General features: G+C 42.9%; 1 protein-coding gene across 1 annotated transcript; it reads left to right on the forward strand.

Annotated features, from left to right (window-relative positions):
• The first annotated feature begins 1,175 nt into the window (after nt 1–1,175).
• On the forward strand, nt 1,176–25,952 carry LOC143745368 (CD276 antigen). The gene is made up of 8 exons (XM_077237480.1): nt 1,176–1,200; nt 1,964–2,308; nt 2,422–2,706; nt 2,803–3,008; nt 23,146–23,278; nt 24,114–24,458; nt 24,572–24,856; nt 24,953–25,952. The coding sequence occupies exons 1-8, from the start codon at nt 1,176–1,178 to the stop codon at nt 25,162–25,164; spliced, it is 1,836 nt and encodes a 611-aa protein (XP_077093595.1). The 3' UTR covers nt 25,165–25,952.
• The last annotated feature ends 564 nt before the right edge of the window (nt 25,953–26,516 follow it).

The raw sequence follows: 26,516 nt of genomic DNA on the forward strand, positions 1-26,516 counted from the left end.
AGTTTGGTTTCCCTTTATAGCATCTTAAATCATGGGATTTGTAGTCCATCTAGTTTGTAGTCCATATTCTACCCCATTACATATAATTGAATTTTTGCCATGAAAATAAATTTGAATGCTGACATGGCATTAAATAAAATAATCTGAATCTTATGTAGTTGAGGAACCAACTACGTCAGATCAAAAAAATAAAATACCACCAGCACTTTTGAAACATCTCGCGGAATATAGAGGACCAGCTCTACCATATTTAAAAATAAATACAGAAATAAATAAATGCTCAATAAATAAATAAGCATACAATTAATTGCCCCAAAAAATACAATAAACAAATAAATGTAGGTAGAAATTAAATTATACAGTGAGACATAAATGTATATATCTCTTAATTAGCTTCTTTATGTATTCACCTTTGTAATAATTACCTTATTTATTTATGTGCATGTTATAATATTTTTGTCTGTTTTATTCTTCCTTTGTATTTTTTTACCCTATTTATTTCTTCAGTGCTATTTATTTCTGCCTGTCGTTTCTACATTTCTGTATGCATTTCTGGCTCATTATGCAAATGAGGAGGGGCTGTGTCTTAAGGGGTCAACTTCTGCCCATTGGTTGTTTAGCATTTTACTGTATCGGTCGAATCTACATGCCACCGGCCACAGTCACAACATAGATGGCTACCTACGATTAAGTTGTCAGTGAGCTGAGGCATTTAGCAACTGTTTTTGAAAACAATGCTAACGTTATAAGTATTGACTTTATTATTTTTCGTTTGGACGCTCTGACAGAACGTGTGTTTCAGTTAGCGGCACACATGGACACAGATGTCGACAATGTAGTTTTTCAGAATCTGGAGGAAGCGCCCATCTTCTTAACTCGGTCGCTAACGTTAATCACACACCTGGGATAGCTGGTCGCCCTGCTTATATGCTGCCTGTGGACGCCGTGGCGTGGAATGGTGCAATGGCACGCGTGATTTTTTTTCCCAAACCACTTCAGCGGAAATCCCGCCCTGCAGCCGATTTCATTGGTTTAGGTTACAGTGACGGGTAGGTTTAGGGATCAGTGTTTGGTGTAGGCAATCAGTACAGTGATTGACATGACCAATGAAAACTTTAGAATCGGCTGCAGGGCGGGATTTCCGCTGAAGTGGTTTGGGGAAAAAAATCACGCCAATGGCACCAACAGGCAAACCCGCATGTAAAAGTCCTTCCACGGCGTCCACAGGCAGCACATAAGCAGATATATGCTTATCCGCTTCCTCCAGATTCTCAAAAACTACATTGTCGACATCTGTGTCCATGTGTGCCGCTAACTGAAACACACGTTCTGTCAGAGCGTCCAAACGAAAAATAATAAAGTCAATAAGCTCACTGACAACTTCATCGTAGGCAACCATCTTTGTTGTGACTGTGGCCGCATCGGCCGCCGGTGGCATGTAGATTTGACCGATGCAGTAAAATGCAAACCAACCAATGGGCATTGGGCAGAAGTTGACCCCTTAAGACACAGCCCCTCCTCATTTGTATAATGAGGCAGAAATGCATACAGAAATGTAAAAGCGACAGGCAGAAATAAATAGGATAAAAAAATACAAAGGAAGAATAAAACAGACAAAAATATTATAACATGCACATAAATAAATAAGGTAATTATTACAAAGGTGAATAAATAAAGAAGCTAAAATCAAAAATAGACATGAAATCAAAATTGACCGCCTTTTTATGGAATATTGCCGTATTTATTATAAATGATTTATCTGTGCACATTATATTTAATTCATGGGCACTCATAATCTATAATCAAAAATAACTTCCCCTCCCTCTTGCATTGATGTCTGTTCTAAATGCAGCTTTCTGTAAATCCTTTTGACAAGTCCAGATCTGCCAACAAAATCATACTGCAAATAATGATTGATTGTGAAACTCAAATACTGATATATTTTCTCTCCTTCACTCTCTAGCTGAGTTTGAGATTATCGTGCCCAGAGGTCCTGTCACTGGGTTTTACGGAGAGGCGGTGATCCTCCCCTGCACCTTCCCTGTGGACTCATGGGATCTCAGTAGCACTATTATTACCTGGCAGCTTGAGCTGGACGTTGTTCACAGCTTCTACTACAGTCGGGACCAGCTCGACCGACAGAATCCTCATTATGTAAAACGCACCAGCCTGTTCATCCAAGAGATGGCAACAGGAAACGCATCACTCAAACTGGACAGAGTCACTCTGCAGGACGCCGGTGTTTACACCTGCTCCATCAGCACAAACACTGGCAGCCAGAAGAAGAGCTTTAAAGTCAAAATTGCAGGTAACCACAATATTGACTGATGTTCATAGAAAATCATGTGAATCAATCTCAAGATCTCACAGTGTGATTGTAACAGTCTTGTGATTTAACGTCTGTGTTCTGTTGTTTTTCAGCGTTCTACTCTGAACCTCGTCTGCAGTTCTCCATGTTAACTTATGGACTCAATCTGCTAGTGACATCAGATGGGGGTTACCCTTCTCCTAAACTGCAGTGGCTGATGGAAAACTCAGACATCACTAACCAAACACAAACACACCTCATGGAGGACACACAAACAGGACTTTACATTGTGTCTAGTTGGATAAACCTCACAGAAGTCACAAACTCCTCTCTGACATTCAGACTCCACAACAAACCTCTGGGACAAGACATCAGGAGAGAGATCCTGCTGTACTCAGGTGAGGACAGTCAAACACAAGCGCTTTAAAACTCTTGAATAATAAATAACAATTAAGATTTTAAAACTGATTGTTTAATTTAATTTCTTTACACAGATAAGAAAAGGAGAGAAGGACAGTCAGCATACAGATGGCACGGATACTTCACATTGATCCCTGTTATGCTGCTGCTGATTGTGATGGGTTTATTGATTCTGTTCAATACAAGAAGAACAGAACAAACCAAACAAAATGGCTTATTTAATGGACTCAAGTCTCAAATTTCAGCATGTCCCTTAGAAAGCATGCATCATGATGTGGTTTGATGGAGACATGGAATGTAACGAGAGATCACCGCTGGATATAATGCAACTTTAATAAGTTTAATGTTCTTATTTTCGTCAAACAAACCAACTTATCGTCTGTAATACTTACTGCTTCGTTCAAGTCTGAAACTCATAATCTTAATGGAAAAGTTTAGTATGTCCATAATGGTTATTCTGTTACAAAACCATTTCATCTAACAGTAATCACATATGACATTTAAACACCTGGGGCCTGTTTCAGAAAGGAGGTTAAGTGAAAACTCTGAGTATGTTAACCCTGAAATGAGGGAAACTCTGGGTTTTCTGTTTCAGAATGGGAGGTATGTCAAACCTGAGAAAGCAGGGTAAGTCAAGCCTGTCTCTGAAAGAGAGGTAACTTATACTCAGAGTCAGTTACCATGGTAACTCACTCTGTGAACCTAACCTGGTCGGGAGCAGGTTTACTTCCGTAAACCCAGAGTTTATTTCGGTCTCCTCCCCTTTTTTAAAGAGGAAGCGGTGTTTAAACACCTCATTCATTCTTTCGGTGCATTTATTCATTGCTATTTTTTCCCCCAATTTTTTTAATAAGATGAAGTCTATTTAACTTCTTAACTGGCAACTGAAATTACAGTAGATTAGAGTTACATCATGGAGTTCTAAACAAATTCTACAGAATTAAACTGTGGCATTCACTGAAAATCACTGAACTGTGTTCATCTGTGCACCAGAAGTTGATGGACCTTCCTCCTGCTGTTCTTCCACACTCTGGGGACGGGGGAGAGATAAGAATATCCGTTTATACTTAGATATAAAATTAGATTGTATAGGCTACTCCACATAAATAATGTGAATAAATGTGAATGTGTAGATTGTTTGATGTGTAGACACATAAAATTAACATTACCTCTGTAGGCCTCTCTGTGGCAGCAGAAACGTCTCGGTTACGTATGTAACCCTAGTTCCCTGATAGGGAACGAGATTCTGCGTCAAACGCTGTGGGAACGCCCCTGCGTTGTGCGTCATGAAGCACATATGGAATCAGCCCAATGGAGAGATGGACGTCATAGGCGGGTGACGTCATCGACCAGGAAACTATAAAGCACCCCATAAACACAAGCGCGACAGCTTCTGATAGGCCTGAAGGAAGCGGGAAAGCCGGCAGTATGGTGGAATGACGCAGCGTCTCGTTCCCTATCAGGGAACTAGGGTTACATACGTAACCGAGACGTTCCCTTTCAAGGGAACTCGAGCTGCGTCAAACGCTGTGGGAATGCTAATACCCACGTCGCCATAGGACCAAGTGACCGCAATGTGAGAACTAGCGCACAGAGGACGAGAGCACCTGTGCCCCAGGGGTAGAACTTAAGTCTAGGTCGTAGAACCTAATGAAAGTATGCGGTGAAGACCATCCAGCCTTATCACAAACGTCACTGAGGGAAACTCCTGACAGTAAGGCTTTAGAAGCCGCCATACTCCTGGTAGAGTGGGCTCGTACAGCCAATGGTGAAGGCTGACCAGCCGACTCATAGGCAAGTGAGATAGCCTCGACCACCCACTTGCTCATTCTCTGTTTAGACGCGGGACACCCCTTCTTGGGTGGCCCAAAGCACACAAATAGTTGTTCTGACTTCCTCAACAGGGCAGTTCTGTGGACATAGGCGTCTAACGCCCTAACAGGGCAGAGTAAATTAAGTTTCTCCTGGTCAGACGACAGAAATGGAGGAGGACAAAAGGCCTGCAGAACTGTACGTCTAACAACATTAGTAGGGACCTTGGGAACGTAACCTGGTCTAGGATGCATAAAAGCCTTAACCATGCCAGGCGAAAATTCCAGGCACGAGGGTGAAACCGACAGAGCCTGCAAATCTCCGATTCTCTTTAGTGAGGAGATAGCAGAAGAAAGATAGTCTTAAACATGAGAAACTTCTCAGGAACTTCTTCGATAGGTTCAAGAGGAGCTAGGGAAAGACCTTCTAATACGATGGCCAGATCACAGGCCGGCACCCTCGTACGAACTGCTGGCCTCAGCCTCAGTGTGCCACGAAGGAAACGAGTTATAAGCGGGTGTCTCCCAAGAGAAACTCCACTGAAAGGGACTTGGTAAGCAGCCAGTGGCGCCACAAACACCTTTAGTGTGGAGGGGGATAGCCCTGTGGAGAAGCGCTCCTGCAGGAATTCCAGCACTGCACCCACTGGGCAGTTAACTGGGTCCTGCAGGTGCTCTCCACACCAAGAAGTGAAGAGTTTCCACTTCAAGGCATAAAGCTTCCTCGTGGATGGAGCTCTGGAGTGAAGAATGGTCTCAACAACCTCGGTTGAGAGACCAGAGTTCATGAGCTGGGCCCCCTCAGAGGCCAAGCCCACAATACTGGGCGGGGGTGAAATATCATGCTGCCCGCCTGAGAGAGTAGATCCCTCCTGACCGGGAGCTCCAAGGGAGAGCCGTCAAGGAGAGAAATCAGGTCCGCAAACCATACTCGGGCCGGCCAGAACGGGGCTACTAATAGTAGGCTGACCCCGTCCCAGCGAACCCTCTCCAGAACTCCAGGTAGCAGAGCAATCAGGGGAAAGGCGAACAGACGTGACCTCGGCCACGACTGCACCATAGCGTCCAACCCCAGAGGGGCTGGATGGCTGATGGAAAACCACAAATGACAATGCGTGGTCTCCTTGGAAGCGAATAGGTCCACCTCGGCGCGACCGAAACTCAACCAAAGGAGCTCCACCACCTCGGGATGGAGTCTCCAATCCCCCGGCCTCTGCCCCTGTCTCGACAGGGAGTCTGCTACCGCATTCAAATACCCAGGAAGATACATTGCTCTCAGAAATAGTAACCTCCCTTGGGACCACAGGAGGATCTGACTGGCCAACTTGTAAAGCCGGCGAAACCGCAGGCCCCCCTGATGATTTATATAAGAGACCACCGACGTGTTGTCTGACTGAACTAACAGATGATGACCTCTCAGGTCTGCTAGGAAGTGTTTCAGAGCCTGTAACACCGCCAACATCTCTAGACAATTTATAAGCCGTGATAGATGATGGTCCTGCGACAGCCCTTGGGCTGGACGACCACTCGTGACCGCCCCCCACCCTGTGAGGGAAGCATCCGTCGCTAGCGTTACGCGATGACAAAGAGCCCCCAACACAAGCCCTTTGAATAGGAACCAAGTTTCTTTCCACATGACCAGAGCACGAAGGCAGAGCCGCGTGACTTTGACCGTGCGGAGCGGATTTCCCCTCGGGGAGAATCCCTTGGTCCTGAGCCACCACTGTAGCGATCTCATGTACAACAGGCCGCAAGGTATAACGTCGGACGCTGCTGACATCAGACCCGACAGTCTCTAAAACTGTTTTACAGTAAGTAGCTGGCCTAGCTTTACTTGTTTCACAGCTGAGAGAATCGAAACGATGCGGGTCGGAGCGAGTCGCGCCTGCATCGAAACCGAAACCCAAACGACACCCAGAAAAGTGGTCTTCTGAGGAGATAATACACTTTTCTTTGCGTTCAGCCTCAACCCCAACTTCCTGATATGAACGAGAACGACATCTCAATGTCGAACCGCCATCTGCTCTGTCTGAGCTAAAATCAACCAATCGTTGATGTAATTGAGGACACGAACACCCTGAAGCCTCAGGGGCACTAGTGCTGCGTCCATGCATTTCGTTAAAGTGCAGGGAGATAAAGCTGGGCCAAACGGAAGAACCCTGTGCTGGTACACCTCGCCCCCGAAGGTGAACCTCAGGAACTTCCTGTGTTGTGGAAGGATGGAAATGTGGAAGTACGCGTCCCTTAGATCTATCGTGACAGACCAGTCCTCGGATCTGATTTGAGACACGATCTGCTTGATAGTGAGCATCTTGAATTTTGGCTTCCCTACCGAGCGATTCAATAGGCGCAGGTCTAAAATTGGACGCAGCCCCCCATCCTATTTTGGAACGATGAAATATCGGCTGTAATAGCCTGACTCCACACTGGGAGGAGGAACCCGTTCTATAGCCTCCTTTTGAAGGACTGCTTTCACCTCTTATTCCATAACCAGAGCCTGCTCGGGGCCCACCACTGTAGGCAGAACCCCTCTGAATCTTGGTGGACGACACCTGAATTGGATAGCATAATCCCTTTCTATTGTCTGCAGGACCCAATGAGATATTTTTGGAAGGCTTTTCCACTCTGCCAGAAATTCTACTAAGGGTACCAGTCTCTCGAGACTGGCCTCTGGTGTAAATTGAGCAGCAAACGCAGCACCCTGTAACGGCACACCGGCAGGGAACAACTGGTCTAACCGCTCTGAAACCCTCCTCAGAGGGAGCGAGCGTCCCTCTGGAAATCGCTCGCTGGGACCGTCTGTGCCAAATAAACCCAGGGGGGAGAGAGGAGTGTCTAAAAGGAAAGCTTTTTCTTTTTCTTTTATATTTGTCTGATTTAACCACAGATGTCTTTCTGCGGCCACCAGAGCTGCCATTAATCGACCCACTAGCTTGGCCGACTCTCTGGTTGCGCGCAGGGATAAATCAGCAGTCTGATGCAGTTCACAAACCACGTCAGCACAGACCTCCTCACTCTCACTCACGTCCCTCAGCAGGTCAGCCTGGTATGCCTGCATAATAGACATAGTATGCAGACATGACGCAGCCTGACCCGCCGCCAAATACGCTTTACCCACAAAAACCGAAATATTTCTAAGAGTCTTGGTGGGTAATGTCGGTGCCTTAACAGATGACGCAGCCTCGAGGGAGAGAAAATTCGCAAGCGTCTCTTCCACGCGAGGCCGAATAACCATATGATTTTGCCCCCACAATATTAGAATATGTTGAAGTCTGGGGACTAAACACTCTATGTGACACCGGTTTTTTCCACGATTTCGACACCTCAGTGTGGAGGTTGCACTCGTGACGGCAAAAATCTCTCATCTAATTTTGATTTAGAAACAGACTCCTGTCTAGTCACTGCCCATACAATGCTGAGTTTTTCTACAGCTCTTGTTAATACCTCCAGTAGCTCATCACTTTCGGGAGTGTAAGGTGGCGAATCGTCCACATCTCCCTCATTCATAACTGGTGCCTCAGCCCGAGCGGAAGAAACCGCAGCGCGTGCTTCCGAACACGGGACTGAGGCACTGGATCTCACAGGTGAAGGGAGAGATAAGGCAGAGCCCGTCTCTAACCCCGCTGAGAGATCCATATGCGATCCCCACGATACGCGTCGTCTCTCTGCCTCGGCAAGAGCGGGACCCGAACCGCGGGGAGCGCGCACCAAACCGCTCTCCTCGAAGAGCGCCCGGCGGGAGCGGAGCGTCCTTAATGGCAGACGCTCGCAATGCTCACAATCAGCTCCCTCGACAGCTGACTGGGCATGCTGCACTCCCAAACAAACAACACAAAGAACGTGTGTATCCCCACTCGTAAAATAACGCGAGCAGGGAGGGACACACTTCCTAAACTGCTGTTCGTTCGCCATATCTCTCTTAATATATATATATATATATATATATATATATATATATATATATATATAAATTGTTTGTGTGGTGCAGAGTATGTAAAGACAGACAATATTCACACAGGGACAGATTCACATATAGCGCGACTGAAGGCACAAAAAGCTGTTGCACTTGTGTTTATGGGGTGCTTTATAGTTTCCTGGTCGATGACGTCACTCGCCTATGACGTCCATCTCTCCATTGGGCTGATTCCATACGTGCTTCATGACGCACAATGCAGGGGCGTTCCCACAGCGTTTGACGCAGCTCGAGTTCCCTTGAAAGGGAACTGTTTCTTCATCCCCATCGTCCTGTGAAGATGAGCATTTGGTTGAGCACATTTTATAATACTATTTGTCATAATTTCTGGTGTATTGAGTAGGCTACTTACAACTGTCTGGGGTTCTGTTGGGACAGGAGGCTCCAAAAGACAACTATTACCATCAGAATCTGTTGGGAGCAACAAAAAACCCAACCCAAAGTAAAATATATGGAAATATCAAAAACAGCCTATATAAAAAATAACACATATGTAGACCTCTTACATTTTATGAAGGCACTTGAATCTTCGGGAGTGACTGGCTCTGAAGTCCCTCCAGGAATTCCCTCAGCCATTAGCCTTCCAGCATTCAGGCTCAGGGCCATCTCCATCTCCTCTGCATCTCCATCTTCATCTTCATCTCCTCTGCATCTCCATCTTCATCTTCATCTCCTCTGCATCTCCATCTCCTCTGCATCTCCATCTTCATCTTCATCTCCTCTGCATCTCCATCTTCATCTTCATCTCCTCTGCATCTCCATCTCCTCTGCATCTCCATCTCCATCTCCTCTGCATCTCCATCTCCTCTGCATCTCCATCTCCATCTCCTCTGCATCTCCATCTCCTCTGCATCTCCATCTCCACTGCATCTCCATCTTCATCTACTCTGAATCTCCATCTCCTCTGCATCTCCATCTCCATCTCCATCTCCTCTGCATCTCCATCTCCTCTGCATCTCCATCTCCTCTGCATCTGCATCTCCTCTGCATCTCCATCTCCTCTGCATCTCCATCTCCTCTGCATCTCCATCTCCTCTGCATCTCCATCTTCATCTCCTCTGGATCTCCATCTCCTCTGCATCTCCATCTCCTCTGCATCTCCATCTTCATCTCCTCTGGATCTCCATCTCTTCTGCATCTCCATCTCCTCTGCATCTCCATCTTCATCTCCTCTGGATCTCCATCTCCTCTGCATCTCCATCTCCATCTCCTCTGCATCTCCATCTCCTCTGCATCTCCATCTCCTCTGCATCTCCATCTCCTCTGCATATCCATCTCCTCTGCATCTCCATCTTCATCTCCTCTGCATCTCCATCTCCTCTGCATCTCCATCTCCTCTGCATCTCCATCTCCTCTGCATCTCCATCTCCTCTGCATCTCCATCTGCATCTCCTCTGCATCTCCATCTTCATCTCCTCTGCATCTCCATCTCCTCTGGATCTCCATCTCCTCTGCATCTCCATCTCCATCTCCTCTGCATCTCCATCTCCTCTGCATCTCCATCTCCATCTCCTCTGCATCTCCATCTTCATCTCCTCTGCATCTCCATCTCCTCTGCATCTCCATCTACTCTGCATCTCCATCTTCATCTCCTCTGCATCTCCATCTCCTCTGCATCTCCATCTCCCTTGCATCTCCATCTGCATCTCCTCTGAATCTCCATCTTCATCTCCTCTGCATCTCCATCTCCTCTGGAACTCCATCTCCTCTGCATCTCCATCTCCATCTCCTCTGCAAATCCATCTCCTCTGCATCTGCATCTCCGCTGCATCTTCATCTCCTCTGCATCTCCATCTCCTCTGCATCTCCATCTCCTCTGCATCTCCATCTCCTCTGCATCTGCATCTCCTCTGCATCTTCATCTCCTCTGCATCTCCATCTCCTCTGCATCTCCATCTCCTCTGCATCTGCATCTCCTCTGCATCTCCATCTCCTATGCATCTGCATCTCCTCTGCATCTCCATCTCCTCTGCATCTCCATCTCCTCTGCATCTCCATCTGCATCTCCTCTGAATCTCCATCTTCATCTCCTCTGCATCTCCATCTCCTCTGGATCTCCATCTCCTCTGCATCTCCATCTCCATCTCCTCTGCAAATCCATCTCCTCTGCATCTGCAGCTCCTCTGCATCTGCATCTCCTCTGCATCTTCATCTCCTCTGCATCTCCATCTCCTCTGCATCTCCATCTGCATCTCCTCTGCATCTCCATCTTCATCTCCTCTGCAGTTCCATCTCCTCTGCATCTCCATCTGCATCTCCTCTGCATCTGCATCTCCTCTGCATCTTCATCTCCTCTGCATCTCCATCTCCTCTGCATCTCCATCTTCATCTCCTCTGCAGTTCCATCTCCTCTGCATCTCCATCTGCAGCTCCTCTGCATCTGCATCTCCTCTGCATCTTCATCTCCTCTGCATCTCCATCTCCTCTGCATCTCCATCTGCATCTCCTCTGCATCTCCATCTTCATCTCCTCTGCAGTTCCATTTCCTCTGCATCTCCATCTGCATCTCCTCTGCATCTCCATCTTCATCTCCTCTGCAGTTCCATCTCCTCTGCATCTCCATCTGCATCTCCTCTGAATCTCCATCTTCATCTCCTCTGCATCTCCATCTCCTCTGGATCTTCATCTCCTCTGCATCTCCATCTCCATCTCCTCTGCAAATCCATCTCCTCTGCATCTGCAGCTCCTCTGCATCTGCATCTCCTCTGCATCTTCATCTCCTCTGCATCTCCATCTCCTCTGCATCTCCATCTGCATCTCCTCTGAATCTCCATCTTCATCTCCTCTGGATCTCCATCTCCTCTGGATCTCCATCTCCTCTGCATCTCCATCTCCATCTTCATCTCCTCTGCATCTCCATCTCCTCTGCATCTCCATCTCCATCTCCTCTGCATCTCCATCTCCTCTGCATCTCCATCTCCATCTCCTCTGCATCTCCATCTCCTCTGCCTCTCCATCTCCACTGCATCTCCATCTTCATCTACTCTGAATCTCCATCTCCTCTGCATCTCCATCTCCATCTCCATCTCCTCTGCATCTCCATCTCCTCTGCATCTCCATCTCCTCTGCATCTGCATCTCCTCTGCATCTCCATCTCCTCTGCATCTCCATCTCCTCTGCATCTCCATCTCCTCTGCATCTCCATCTTCATCTCCTCTGGATCTCCATCTCCTCTGCATCTCCATCTCCTCTGCATCTCCATCTTCATCTCCTCTGGATCTCCATCTCTTCTGCATCTCCATCTCCTCTGCATCTCCATCTTCATCTCCTCTGGATCTCCATCTCCTCTGCATCTCCATCTCCATCTCCTCTGCATCTCCATCTCCTCTGCATCTCCATCTCCTCTGCATCTCCATCTCCTCTGCATATCCATCTCCTCTGCATCTCCATCTTCATCTCCTCTGCATCTCCATCTCCTCTGCATCTCCATCTCCTCTGCATCTCCATCTCCTCTGCATCTCCATCTCCTCTGCATCTCCATCTGCATCTCCTCTGCATCTCCATCTTCATCTCCTCTGCATCTCCATCTCCTCTGGATCTCCATCTCCTCTGCATCTCCATCTCCATCTCCTCTGCATCTCCATCTCCTCTGCATCTCCATCTCCATCTCCTCTGCATCTCCATCTTCATCTCCTCTGCATCTCCATCTCCTCTGCATCTCCATCTACTCTGCATCTCCATCTTCATCTCCTCTGCATCTCCATCTCCTCTGCATCTCCATCTCCCTTGCATCTCCATCTGCATCTCCTCTGAATCTCCATCTTCATCTCCTCTGCATCTCCATCTCCTCTGGAACTCCATCTCCTCTGCATCTCCATCTCCATCTCCTCTGCAAATCCATCTCCTCTGCATCTGCATCTCCGCTGCATCTTCATCTCCTCTGCATCTCCATCTCCTCTGCATCTCCATCTCCTCTGCATCTCCATCTCCTCTGCATCTGCATCTCCTCTGCATCTTCATCTCCTCTGCATCTCCATCTCCTCTGCATCTCCATCTCCTCTGCATCTGCATCTCCTCTGCATCTCCATCTCCTATGCATCTGCATCTCCTCTGCATCTCCATCTCCTCTGCATCTCCATCTCCTCTGCATCTCCATCTGCATCTCCTCTGAATCTCCATCTTCATCTCCTCTGCATCTCCATCTCCTCTGGATCTCCATCTCCTCTGCATCTCCATCTCCATCTCCTCTGCAAATCCATCTCCTCTGCATCTGCAGCTCCTCTGCATCTGCATCTCCTCTGCATCTTCATCTCCTCTGCATCTCCATCTCCTCTGCATCTCCATCTGCATCTCCTCTGCATCTCCATCTTCATCTCCTCTGCAGTTCCATCTCCTCTGCATCTCCATCTGCATCTCCTCTGCATCTGCATCTCCTCTGCATCTTCATCTCCTCTGCATCTCCATCTCCTCTGCATCTCCATCTTCATCTCCTCTGCAGTTCCATCTCCTCTGCATCTCCATCTGCAGCTCCTCTGCATCTGCATCTCCTCTGCATCTTCATCTCCTCTGCATCTCCATCTCCTCTGCATCTCCATCTGCATCTCCTCTGCATCTCCATCTTCATCTCCTCTGCAGTTCCATCTCCTCTGCATCTCCATCTGCATCTCCTCTGCATCTCCATCTTCATCTCCTCTGCAGTTCCATCTCCTCTGCATCTCCATCTGCATCTCCTCTGAATCTCCATCTTCATCTCCTCTGCATCTCCATCTCCTCTGGATCTTCATCTCCTCTGCATCTCCATCTCCATCTCCTCTGCAAATCCATCTCCTCTGCATCTGCAGCTCCTCTGCATCTGCATCTCCTCTGCATCTTCATCTCCTCTGCATCTCCATCTCCTCTGCATCTCCATCTGCATCTCCTCTGAATCTCCATCTTCATCTCCTCTGGATCTCCATCTCCTCTGGATCTCCATCTCCTCTGCATCTCCATCTCCATCTCCTCTGCAAATCCATCTCCTCTGCATCTCCATCTCCTCTGCATCTGCATCTCCTCTGCATCTCCATCTCCTCTGCATCTCCATCTCCTCTGCATCTCCATCTCCTCTGCATTTCCATCTCCTCTGCATCTGCATCTCCTCTGCATCTTCATCTCCTCTGCATCTCCATCTCCTCTGCATCTCCATCTCCATCTCCTCTGCATCTCCTCTGATCTCCATCTCCTCTGCATCTGCATCTCCTCTGCATCTCCATCTCCTCTGAATCTTCATCTCTGCATCTCCAACTCCTCTGCATCTCCATCTCCATCTCCTCTGCATCTCCATCTCCATCTCCTCTGCATCTTCATCTCCTCTGCATCTCCATCTCCTCTGCATCTTCATCTCCTCTGCATCTTCATCTCCTCTGCATCTCCATCTCCTCTGCATCTCCATCTCCTCTGCATCTCCATCTCCTCTGCATCTCCATCTTCATCTCCTCTGCAGTTCCATCTCCTCTGCATCTCCATCTGCATCTCCTCTGAATCTCCATCTTCATCTCCTCTGCATCTCCATCTCCTCTGGATCTCCATCTCCTCTGCATCTCCATCTCCATCTCCTCTGCAAATCCATCTCCTCTGCATCTGCAGCTCCTCTGCATCTGCATCTCCTCTGCATCTTCATCTCCTCTGCATCTCCATCTCCTCTGCATCTCCATCTCCATCTCCTCTGCATCTGCATCTCCTCTGCATCTGCATCTCCATCTCCTCTGCATCTCCATCTCCTCTGCATCTGCATCTCCTCTGCATCTCCATCTCCTCTGCATCTTCATCTCCTCTGCATCTCCATCTCCTCTGCATCTTCATCTCCTCTGCATCTCCATCTCCTCTGCATCTCCATCACCATCTCCTCTGCATCTCCATCTCCATCTCCTCTGCATCTCCATCTCCTCTGCATCTCCATCTCCTCTGCATCTGCATCTCCTCTGCATCTCCATCTCCTCTGCATCTGCATCTCCTCTGCATCTTCATCTCCTCTGCATCTCCATCTCCTCTGCATCTCCTCTGCATCTCCATCTCCTCTGCATCTGCATCTCCTCTGCATCTCCATCTCCTCTGCATCTGCATCTCCATCTCCTCTGCATCTCCATCTCCTCTGCATCTCCATCTGCATCTCCTCTGCATCTCCATCTCCTCTGCATCTCCATCTGCATCTCCTCTGAATCTCCATCTTCATCTCCTCTGCATCTCCATCTCCTCTGGATCTCCATCTCCTCTGCATCTCCATCTCCATCTCCTCTGCAAATCCATCTCCTCTGCATCTGCATCTCCTCTGCATCTGCATCTCCTCTGCATCTTCATCTCCTCTGCATCTCCATCTCCTCTGCATCTCCATCTCCATCTCCTCTGCATCTGCATCTCCTCTGCATCTGCATCTCCATCTCCTCTGCATCTCCATCTCCTCTGCATCTGCATCTCCTCTGCATCTCCATCTCCTCTGCATCTTCATCTCCTCTGCATCTCCATCTCCTCTGCATCTCCATCACCATCTCCTCTGCATCTCCATCTCCATCTCCTCTGCATCTCCATCTCCTCTGCATCTCCATCTCCTCTGCATCTGCATCTCCTCTGCATCTTCATCTCCTCTGCATCTGCATCTCCTCTGCATCTCCATCTCCTCTGCATCTGCATCTCCTCTGCATCTTCATCTCCTCTGCATCTGCATCTCCTCTGCATCTCCACCTCCTCTGCATCTCCATCTCCTCTGCATCTCCTCTGCATCTCCATCTCCTCTGCATCTCCATCTCCTCTGCATCTCCATCTCCTCTGCATCTCCATCTCCTCTGCATCTCCATCTCCTCTGCATCTCCATCTCCTCTGCATCTTCATCTCCTCTGCATCTCCATCTCCTCTGCATCTCCATCTCCTCTGCATCTTCATCTCCTCTGCATCTCCATCTCCTCTGCATCTTCATCTCCTCTGCATCTCCATCTCCTCTGCATCTCCATCTCCATCTCCTCTGCATCTGCATCTCCTCTGCATCTCCATCTCCTCTGCATCTCCATCTCCTCTGCATCTCCATCTCCTCTGCATCTGCATCTCCTCTGCATCTCCATCTCCTCTGCATCTCCATCTCCTCTGCATCTTCATCTCCTCTGCATTTCCATCTCCTCTGCATCTTCATCTCCATCTCCATCTTTGCGAGCCTCTTCCTTCTTTCTGTTGGCTGAGTAGAAGTCAAATGAGAATGAACATTTAATTGTGTTAATTAGACCTATGTCAAAAATGCTGCTGCACTGCAAGACACTGGATGCTATTTAGTTATTGAATATGTCAAATGTTTGTAAAGTCAGGTAGCCTACATCCATGATATGCTCAAGCCTTACCTGATTGAATTATGTTTTTATATTTCATTTTCAGCTGCTGCATGTTCTTTTAATGCCTGCAGGATTGCACCTACATGAAAATTAAAATTAGGTTGAATAACATACTGTTCTTCCAGTTTCACCTCTGATAGTATAACAGTTGGGTAAGTTACTCTAAAATACTTATTAATTACTAACTACAAATGACATCTTCAACAGTGTAATTAGATTAATGTAACAATTACTATCTCTAGAAAGTATTGGTCTACTTATTACTATTTACTTTATAAATCCCATATCAACCTCAACCACTTGAACAATACAAAAAGAGACCATAAACTGCACTTTTAATGCTTTCAAATTAACAATATACAATTGCATGAATTATTCTTGAATTGACCAAAGTTTCTAGAGAGAGAAGGTTACATTAAAAAACATACCTTTAAAAAATGTTATGTTAAATCCACTATTGTTTTATACAGAATTGTTCTATAGTCTATGCAGTATTTAATGCAATGACATCATATTTTACTTTATATTACAGAAGAATTAAGAGTAATCCCTTTAATTAAATTACAGTATTTAGATTACTTGGTAATAACACCCAACACTGTATAACAGTAATTAAAATGTAAACTTACGCATTGACTCGAGCAACTATTTTCTCCCAAACTAACTATCTCGCTCGCCGCTGCTGCCCTGTTGCTTAAAACAAAAATGTTTGCGTACTGCTGGTGAGAGATATACAGACCTCTTTTTGTGTGGCGCTGTTACCATGGTGACTCATAATATCTGCGCTCCATTGATAATGGCTTTTTATAGATGTGGTGCACGCGCTTAACTCAGAGTCAGTCAACTTAGAGTTGATTGAACTTACTCATTTCAGCTGTTCTGAAACCGAAAACTCAGAGTTTCTCATCTCAGGGTAAGTCAACTCAGAGTTCAAGTTTTAACTCAGAGTTGGTTGAAGCTCCTTATTGAAACAGGCCCCTGATGCAGGACACACAAACATATTGTGTAGTTAGATAAACCTCAGTGAAATCACCAAAAACTTTCTGACTTTCATACTACATAACAAACCCCTGGGACAAGAGATCAGGAGAGAGATCCTGCTGTACTCAGGTCTTTCAAAACACAACTTATTTAATTTAAAATGTTGTATAATCATTAAAAACATCAAGTGTCTAAAACAAATGATCAGTTTGTCACCACAGCTGTTTTAGGTATAGCTTGGTCTCAGTAACCTGTGTAGCAAATTGACTCAAAGGGGAAACATTAAAAATGAATCATAACTTGTTATAATTAATTACATATATTTGGATCAGTTAATCTGATTAATTTGATGCAGCTAAATTAAAATTACAATCAATTAATCAGTTTGTCCAGCGAACACTCAGTACTGATTTTTTAATTCTAAGAAAGGGTATTTTTCATGGCCACAGAACATTTTTTAGAACTAATCTAAAAAACAAAAACAAAAAAACATGAGGACATGGAGAATGGCAAAGTGAAAGTGGATTCAACCGGGAACAGGAGCAGGAAATTAAGTTATGGAAATGAGTAATTTAACCATATGAAAGGAACCATTAGCTCTGATTTCAAAAACACCTCATTAAATGTACGATAGTTGAAGCAGTTTCGTAGAGTTTCTGAAGGTTTTAATGTTTACTTTGTTGAAGTTGCAATCGATTTCTTCTGCGTCGAATGAAGAAAATGATGAAGTTTGACTCTATTATGGTTGAGAGCGAGTTCTTTCTCTCTCTCCTGAGTAAGCACATAGTAGATTGAGGCCTGCCGGCGCCAGCCCTGGGGCCGTGAGAGGCCCCAAAGAACCGCAGCCAGAAGACGCAGAGACGAGACAAGAGAAGGGAGGGAACTTCGTGTTGTTCAATTGAAGCCACACCTCTTGAGTTTTGGCTAGACTAGGGGTAGGCAAGTTCGGTCCTAGAGAGCCGCTGTCCTACAGAATTTAGTTCCAACCCTAATCAAACACACCTGAACAAGCTAATCAATATCTTCAGGATTACAAAGACTATAGGCAGCAGGTGAGTTTTTTTTCAGTGTTGGAGCCAAACTCTGCAGGACAGCGGCTCTCTAGGACCGAACTTGCCCTGGGCTAGACCAATGGGACAGGTGCAAGCGAGAAAAGCTTCTTTGTTTGGAAGCATAGTATAGCTGGGTGTTGATGTAGAAACTATAAAAAAAAAATTGAAATACTAATATGTTGCATTATGCATATCAACATATAATATACACGATCATGCAGGTCATCAAAATACAAATGCGATGTGAAAGAGACCAAGAATGATATATATGCGATCTTGATTAATCAAATAATACTAACATTCATTCAAGGATTAATACACAGGCAAAACACTATAAAAGAATGATCACATAATGAAATCGTATACATGATTGTACATGTCTCAAGTGATTATTCAACCGGAGCGCGGGGCACATTTGGATGGTTTAATAACCTGTTCCGATGAGAATGGTGATTTTCCCCGCTCCCCCAGCGTTCCCAGGCAGAAAACCAACCTTGCAACATGAGGATTAACGTCCCGGTAAGTATGAAATAGGAAGTCTCGTGAGAAGCGAGAAAGAGCGAGAAACACAAACTGTTTATGGCAATTCGACATAAACACACACGCCGCCCTCAATGTGGATGATGTATTACCCACCTCGGTAGACATAGCTCCACACGATAAAATTGGCCGGCTCCGATAATAACAAATGCACATGAGCAGCGGTAGAAAGGGGGAGAAGGGTGCCGCCATTGAGTTTTTTTACGACATTGTTGTGAAATATACGCCTTACAGCTGTAGGGGGAGCTCGTTGAGAAAACATGCGACAACAAAAGTGAAAATCAGCGAAGAAATAGCTAGGGTTGCTGAATGCCCCTTTAAATGTAACAAAGACCTTTTACATAGTTATTCAGGATCGAGCAGGTTGTGTTTCCGCTCTTTTTCTCTCCCTGCCAGAAGACGGTCTCCCACGAATTTGTGGAAAGTTTTAATAAGATTTCGTGAAGATACTGGACAAAGAGTGTTTTGACACCATGAAAGTAAAAAAAAAAAAGATCATACTTTTTTTCGGTTTCTGGGTTGGGTGTGTACGTCACCAAAAGTCTTGTTGGCTAAAATAAGCACCATTTTGAAACATATCAGCAACTCCTAGCAACTGTTTGCTAGGCTTAAAATATGTTTTACACACCGGTGTTAGTTGTAGCACAGTGTTAAACTAAGCCGCCAAGTGTACAATGATAATGAAATGAAAACAGGGAGCCACACAACTTTTCAGGTTTGAGTATTTTTTTATATATTTAACTTTGTTGGACTTTCACAAACAATGTTGGAATTTTTTTTTTACTATGCATTGATCACTTGTTTATTTATTTAAATATACCCTGTTTTTAATTCAATAAACCCTTTAAAATGTGATTTTAAGCTTGTTTTATTATTATTACGGTTATTATTATTTACTATAATTATAATTTTGCATGAAACTGCCACACACAAATATAATTCAATTGCAATTACAAAATTTGATGATTTTATTTATTTATTTATTTATTTATTGCAAAACTGTGCAGCCCTTTCCTATATCTCTATCCATGATATTGATCCATAATAGAAGGATGATTGGTTGAGGGATGGATGTATGGATATCTATCCATACAGATACACAAACAATATCAAACAATATACAGATAAAATAGTACTGCAATTATGTGTTAAACACAAGTGTTGCAACTAACCCCTCTGTCTGTTACAATTAACCCTGCATATGGGGTAAGTTGTAACATTTGCACTTCTGTCACTTTCAGTGCAACTGTACAAAAATGGTCCTAGAAAAAAACTTTAAGTGTTCATTTGTAGCAGAGATGTGTATGTTGCTTGTGTAAAAAAAAAAAGACGAATCTAAATCCAAAACCAAAATGTGTTAGGTTGTGCTCCGCTCTCCCCTATTATCTAATAAATCATAAGGCATGCATAGAACAAAATACAACAAGACTATATACAAAAAACAGTAATAATAGATACTAGGGATATGCATGTTCATTTATAGAACAGAACCGAATTTATAGAAGTTAATCTATAAATTAGTGCAGAAAAGTTTGTTTTTCAGGTTTTATGGCCTTTCCTATGGCCTTTGCTTTTCACGTGACCACATTTTTACAACAGAAAAACAGTCTTATCTGATGGTAGCCCTGGTGACTGAGGCCTTTTCTGCTCTAAGATGGTTCATTACTAGGTGTGGGCCTTAAAGCTTATTTGTGAAATGTCACTATACGCCTGCAATAACTGATTAAGGACAAGATTAAAACATAGAGGTGATCGTGCCTTTTCTGTCATCGGCCCGAAACTATGGAATACTCTCCCGGTTCATATAAGAACTGCCCCAACTTTATCTACCTTTAAGTCTTCCCTCAAGACGCATTTATTTTCTTTGGCGTTTAATATACCTTGACTTGCTGTTTCAGGATTTTACTTTTATGTTTTACACTTATTGTACAGCTTGTGTTTGTTTTATCTTATTTTGTACAGCACTTTGGTCAACCTCGGTTGTTTTTAAATTGTGCTTTATAAATAAACTTTGTATTGTATTGTATTGTATTGTATTAACTAATAACTGATTACATATACAGGTTATTTTTTCTAAACAGACATGCTACTTGTTTATGGATGTTTTCTATAGTGGATGGAAGCTGTTATTTTATTAAACTTTTAATTTCTTCATACAGATAAGAGAGGCAAAGAGAGGCAGTGTCCAGATGCTTCTTATTGATCCCTGTTATTCTGCTGCTGCTTCTGCTGATGATAATGGTCTGTTCTTTGTGTTTATTACAAGAAAAAGAAGAGAACAAACCAAACTAAATGGCTTTACTTAAATGGGACTCAATCTTAAACCCAGATTATAAATGGAGGCTCCTTTTAGCCATTTGAGAGAAGTGGAGAATGTGTTGGAAGTAGTTGGTTGTCATCATTTTGGGCCTGCGTACTGGAAAAAACAAAATAACAACTTAATTTGATGCCTGTGTGTATACTGTAAAATGTGTATAATTTATTATTATTTTGGTAATTTTTTGTCTTCTGCACTGTAAAATTAACAGGGCTTGGAGCCAAAATGCCTCCCATATTCAGGATAAGGATTATTCAAAATATGTCTTTGCACAATGAAACTAATCTATTATAATGGTTGAGATTAAAGTGCAATTGAATGAAGTGTGTCAACTGCAGCATTATATTCATATCTGCTCACATTGCATCATAGATTTCTTTTTACAAAGTTTTTGCAGTGTTGAGCGTTACATTATATAGAAGTCTGTGTGAATTAACATGCCATGTCAGATGCAGCTTTCGTGCCGTTCCTGCTTTCCCTATCCCTGTCTCACCCTCTGGATCTGTTTGTTTGATTGGACTGATTTACTGTGCTCTAACCTTTTGCCTGTCTTTTACGATTGTGGATTACCCTTTCATGAAAACACTGCATTTGGATCTTTAACCTTCGTGTCTCGGAGCAGTTCGTTACAACGGCTTTTGTTGATGTTGATAAAATGTTATTGGTAAAAGCTTATAGTGTTCGGATTATATATACATATATATATATATATATATATATATATATATATATTATTGAACATCCACATCTAAAGTTTTTGAAAATTAATGCACATTTTCTAAAATCAATAACTCAAAGACCATAAAATAATAATAATCTGTGCGTTATGCATAAATGACAAAGTCATTTTAGGGGATCCATATTTTCTGTGTAGCTGCTATTGTTCAGTACTGGCATAATAGCCTTTTCCCCTGTAAGTTATGTTAGTAAGTTTTATAGAAGACAGAGAGGAAAAGCTATTCCTTCTCCAGAAAGTATTGATGATAGTGATATGGCAGTGCCATCAGAAGATAAGGTCATAGTAAGAAATGAAGAAGTTGAAGATCAAGGAGGCAGTGAGTTTGAATATTGGCCTCTAGTCTACACTGACAAGCAGAGATGCTCCAGAAATTATGAATAAACAGGTCAAAATTAGGTTAGGTTTGGAAAGTGTGGGGTACACTGAAAAAAAAACAACAGTCTGGTTGATTTTCACTTGTGCCACAATAATTGATTTGGGATTCCAAGAAAGAAGCAATGCTAAAGATTTTTTAATGTTTTTTGAAAGACTAAGACATGGTTGCACTATTTTCCAGCCAGCGAAGGTGCATTTGTATTTGTCAATTTTTTTTACATTTTCACATTTTACACATTCACATTCTCACATTCCAAATGAAGTAGCAAAAGATAAAATGGAATGTTAATAAAGGGTTTTTTTAACCAAGAGCTTTTCACTAATTTTCACATAGTGAAAACGCTTTTGAATGTGTGTGAAGTTTCAGATAATTTGCCCAAAATAATTTACCCTTATAAGAAAAAGTCAGTTATAAATGACAGCGCCCTAAAAAATGGTGAAAGGTCAGATGTAGAAAACTAGTTTTGGAAAATGATTTTAGTCTTTTTTTTTCTAACTGTGATTTCATAAATAGCCCCATAAAGGGTTAAAATACTGGCTGCACACTTGGTCAGGCACCTAAGCAATTCTGAAATGTTTTCAATTAGCCTAATAATAAACAAAGGTGAGCTGCCTTTATTAATTCACCCACATTGGTTTAACGTAAATAAGCAGCTCACCTTTATGTGCGAGTCTTTACATTTTTTCTATAACAATCAATATATAATATAATATATACATTGTTATTAATTTAATCATAGCAACGTGGCAACAAGTTGACTTGACACCGATTAGTATAATGATGTGACGTAACGTTTCCGTGACGTCCAGTCCTTAAGCAAATACATATCAACAACATTCCAGTCATTCAGGTTGCTGTGGAGACTTATTTGTCCTTAAGCGATTTCAATGTTTTTAATTAAACAGTATAAGAATAACACAAAATCAAAGTTTTGTTATTTTTGTAGGGTTGTTATGCAAATCTGTTGGCTAGTCTATTTGACTTCGTTACACATGACTATTGTCAAAGTTTCAGCGCACACATTTGAAATGGGGAGACCGGTTATGAAAGTAGGTTACCAGTCACGGGTGGCATAACGCTTTAGCTGTCCGACACAAAAATACATTTCCAAGTTAATACATTTTATAAATAAATAAAAAACATTAAAAGTCCGGATGCCTTCCGAAATAAAATCAACCTGTATTTTTCTGACTTTCGTCGTCACACGAATGACGAAACCAAGTACGAAACCTGATTCATTTTTTTTTTTCAAACGGAATTGCGACATTGATGTTGGCGCCTATGACATCTCAAGTGGTAGAAGTGTGATCGGGATCGGATCTCAACAGTTGATCTCTGACAAACCACAGAGGACAGTCGAAGTTCATCTGGTGTGATTCAGAGGATTTACCTGTTACCAATGGTCGTGGATCGGGATATGAACCTAAAAGTGGTCTGCCTGTCTTTCCTTCTGTTTGAAGCCTCCTGTTTCAGTGAGTAAGCTATTTCTTTAAACTATTATGAAAGGGATCTTTATGAAGCCAATCAAAAATCTATATTATCCAGAATTTCTATTCAAAACTGGCCAAATCACGGCCATTACTATTTGTATTTTAAATGACGGAAAATGGTGAAACAGTTTCAGTAACATTCCAGTTACTGGAAATTAAAGTTTTAAGGAACAGAATATGATAATAAACATGGCATTTAAATTAAGAAAATATTATTTTTTTAATAGCACTTTAAATTCTTTAAAGTTTATTTGAATCCTTCGAGAACTATAGATCTATTACTGGACTGATCAATCAAACTAACGTGAAGCTATTCAATATTCACATGAGCTTACAAATAAAGATTTTTTTATTCCTTCTTGTTGTTCCGGCTGTTTTGTAAAGTGTAGGCGGTGTTGGGGCTTATTATTATTTGTGTTTAAAAGAAAAACTTTTATCTAGAAGTCTAGAAGATGTGGTTTCTTCAAAATAATCTCACGCCCATTTCTGTGGTTTCTCACCTGAGCCAAGAAAAGCATTACAGCTTCAACAGCTCGATCAGTCCACTGTTCCTCACAACTTAAAGGCATAAAAACATCTGTAATAAATTGTGAAGTAATATACAAAAATACTATTTTAATATGTCAGAGAATATCTTTAATTTTTTTCAAGAGGAAATGTTGTGATATATTTACCGAAATAATCATCTCATCAACCATAAATGCAGCTTTCTGTAAATCATTTTGGCAAGTCAAGATCTGCCAACAAAATCATACTGCAAGTAATGATTGATTGTGAAACTCAAATGCTGATGTATTTTCTCTCCTTCACTCTCTAGCTGAGTTTGAGATTACTGTGCCCAGAGGTCCTGTCACTGGGTTTTACGGAGAGGCGCTGATCCTCCCCTGCACCTTCCCTGTGGACTCATGGGATCTCAGTAGCACTGTTATTACCTGGCAGCGTGAGCTGGACGTTGTTCACAGCTTCTACTACAGTCGGGACCAGCTGGACCGTCAGAATCCTCATTATGTAAAACGCACCAGCCTGTTCATCCAAGAGATGGCAACAGGAAACGCATCACTCAAACTGGACAGAGTCACTCTGCAGGACGCCGGTGTTTACACCTGCTCCATCAGCACAAACACTGGCAGCCAGAAGAAGAGCTTTAAAGTCAAAATTGCAGGTAACCACAATGTTGACTGATGTTCATAGAAAATCATGTGAATCAATCTCAAGGTCTCACAGTGTGATTGTAACAGTCTTGTGATTTAACGTCTGTGTTCTGTTGTTTTCCAGCGTTCTACTCTGAACCTCGTCTGCAGTTCTCCATGTTAACTGATGGACTCAATCTGCTAGTGACATCAGATGGGGGTTACCCTTCTCCTAAACTGCAGTGGCTGATGGAAAACTCAGACATCACTAACCAAACACAAACACACCTCATGGAGGACACACAAACAGGACTTTACATTGTGTCTAGTTGGATAAACCTCACAGAAGTCACAAACTCCTCTCTGACATTCAGACTCCACAACAAACCTCTGGGACAAGACATCAGGAGAGAGATCCTGCTGTACTCAGGTAAGGACAGTCAAACACAAGCGCTTTAAAACTCTTGAATAATAAATAACAATTAAGTTTCTAAAACTAATTCTTTAATTTAATTTCTTTATACAGATAAGAAAAGGAGAGAAGGACACTCAGCATACAGATGGCACGGATACTTCACATTGATCCCTGTTTTGCTGCTGCTGATTGTGATGGGTTTATTGATTCTGTTCAATACAAGAAGAAGAACAGAACAAACAAAACAAAATGGCTTATTTAACGGACTCAAGTCTCAAATTTCAGCATGTCCCTTAGAAAGCATGCATCATGATGTGGTTTGATGGAGACATGGAATGTAACGAGAGATCACCGCTGGATATAATGCAACTTTAATACGTTTAATGTTCTTATTTTCATCAAACAAACCAACTTACCATCTGTAATACATACTGCTTCGTTCAAGTCTGACACTCATAATCTTAATGGAAAAGTTTAGTATGTCCATAATGGTTATTCTGTTACAAAACCATTCCATCTAACAGTAATCATACAGTATATGAAACTTAAAGACTTTCTGTGATTTGCAGACAATAGCATTATATTTATTTTTACATTGTATGTTATTTCAGAAACTTGGCAGCTTTTAACGAACGGTAAATAGTTTATTAGTAACGAGAAATTGACTATGTAACATTTCAGTCCATCATTCAAGTGATCTGTATAGATAATTGCAGTGTCTCTCTCAGCCAAAATGACCAGATCTACTTAGGTGCTAAACGGACCCAAAATTAATTCTAAATAGAATTTTACACTGATAACATGTGCAGTTTTTTGTATTGCTGTTTTACAATGCGTGGATGTTGAGTTTGTGCACTGAAACATTGCATTGTATTCATAAATGCTTTTTCATTTTTACCTGATGGCAGTCAAAGATTTTTTTACACTATTTATTGAACCCATGCTTTACACAAATGTATGTGTTTTTAGATTTTGAATTAGCATCTTTTAAATATTTTTTTTTACTGTTAACTACATTGTATTGAGGGCTGTGTGAAACAGAATATTGTTCCTTATTACACTAAGAAAACTACACAGTGATTAAGAAAAAATAAAATGTATATTTCAATAGTATCTCATCAGTGTTTAATATTGTTTCACAAATCATGACTGGACTAATAAATATTTTATTTATCCTATAGAAAACAATTGTAAAAAGTTTGAATACTATAAAGCCAGATGTGTTTTGAAGGCCTCGTGGCCTACATGACTGAGAGAACGCACATGGGAAAGAATGGGATTTTAGCTAGTTGCTTGCTTCTGCACTGATACTCTTTTGGTTCACATGGCTTTCAACATGTTCTCTTGATAAAAATGAGGTAAAACACTGAGTAAACCACCCTTAAAAATAAAATAGGCTAGTGAATTAATGAAGTAACTGTGGCTAAAGTATTGGGAAGATTCTAGGAAGAGAAAAGGAAGGAGAACACCTGCAAATGAGATCATTGGTTAAAACTGTATTAGAGTCGGAGTTGCAACTGAGATGGTCAGATGTCCTCCAGGCATCTCGGCTTTGTTGCTTTGTTCAGTAAAGTCTTATTTTGACTTCTGGAACTCTCATTTCTTGCCAATGAAGCTCAATAGGTAAAGACTTTTCTCGACGAAAGTACTTGACTGTCTATGTAGGACATTTTCT

Source organism: Siphateles boraxobius, unplaced genomic scaffold, assembly GCF_051911475.1.
Source record: "Siphateles boraxobius isolate OS27281-9 unplaced genomic scaffold, OSU_SipBor_1 20, whole genome shotgun sequence".
In the NCBI taxonomy this organism is placed as follows: Eukaryota; Metazoa; Chordata; class Actinopteri; order Cypriniformes; family Leuciscidae; genus Siphateles; species Siphateles boraxobius.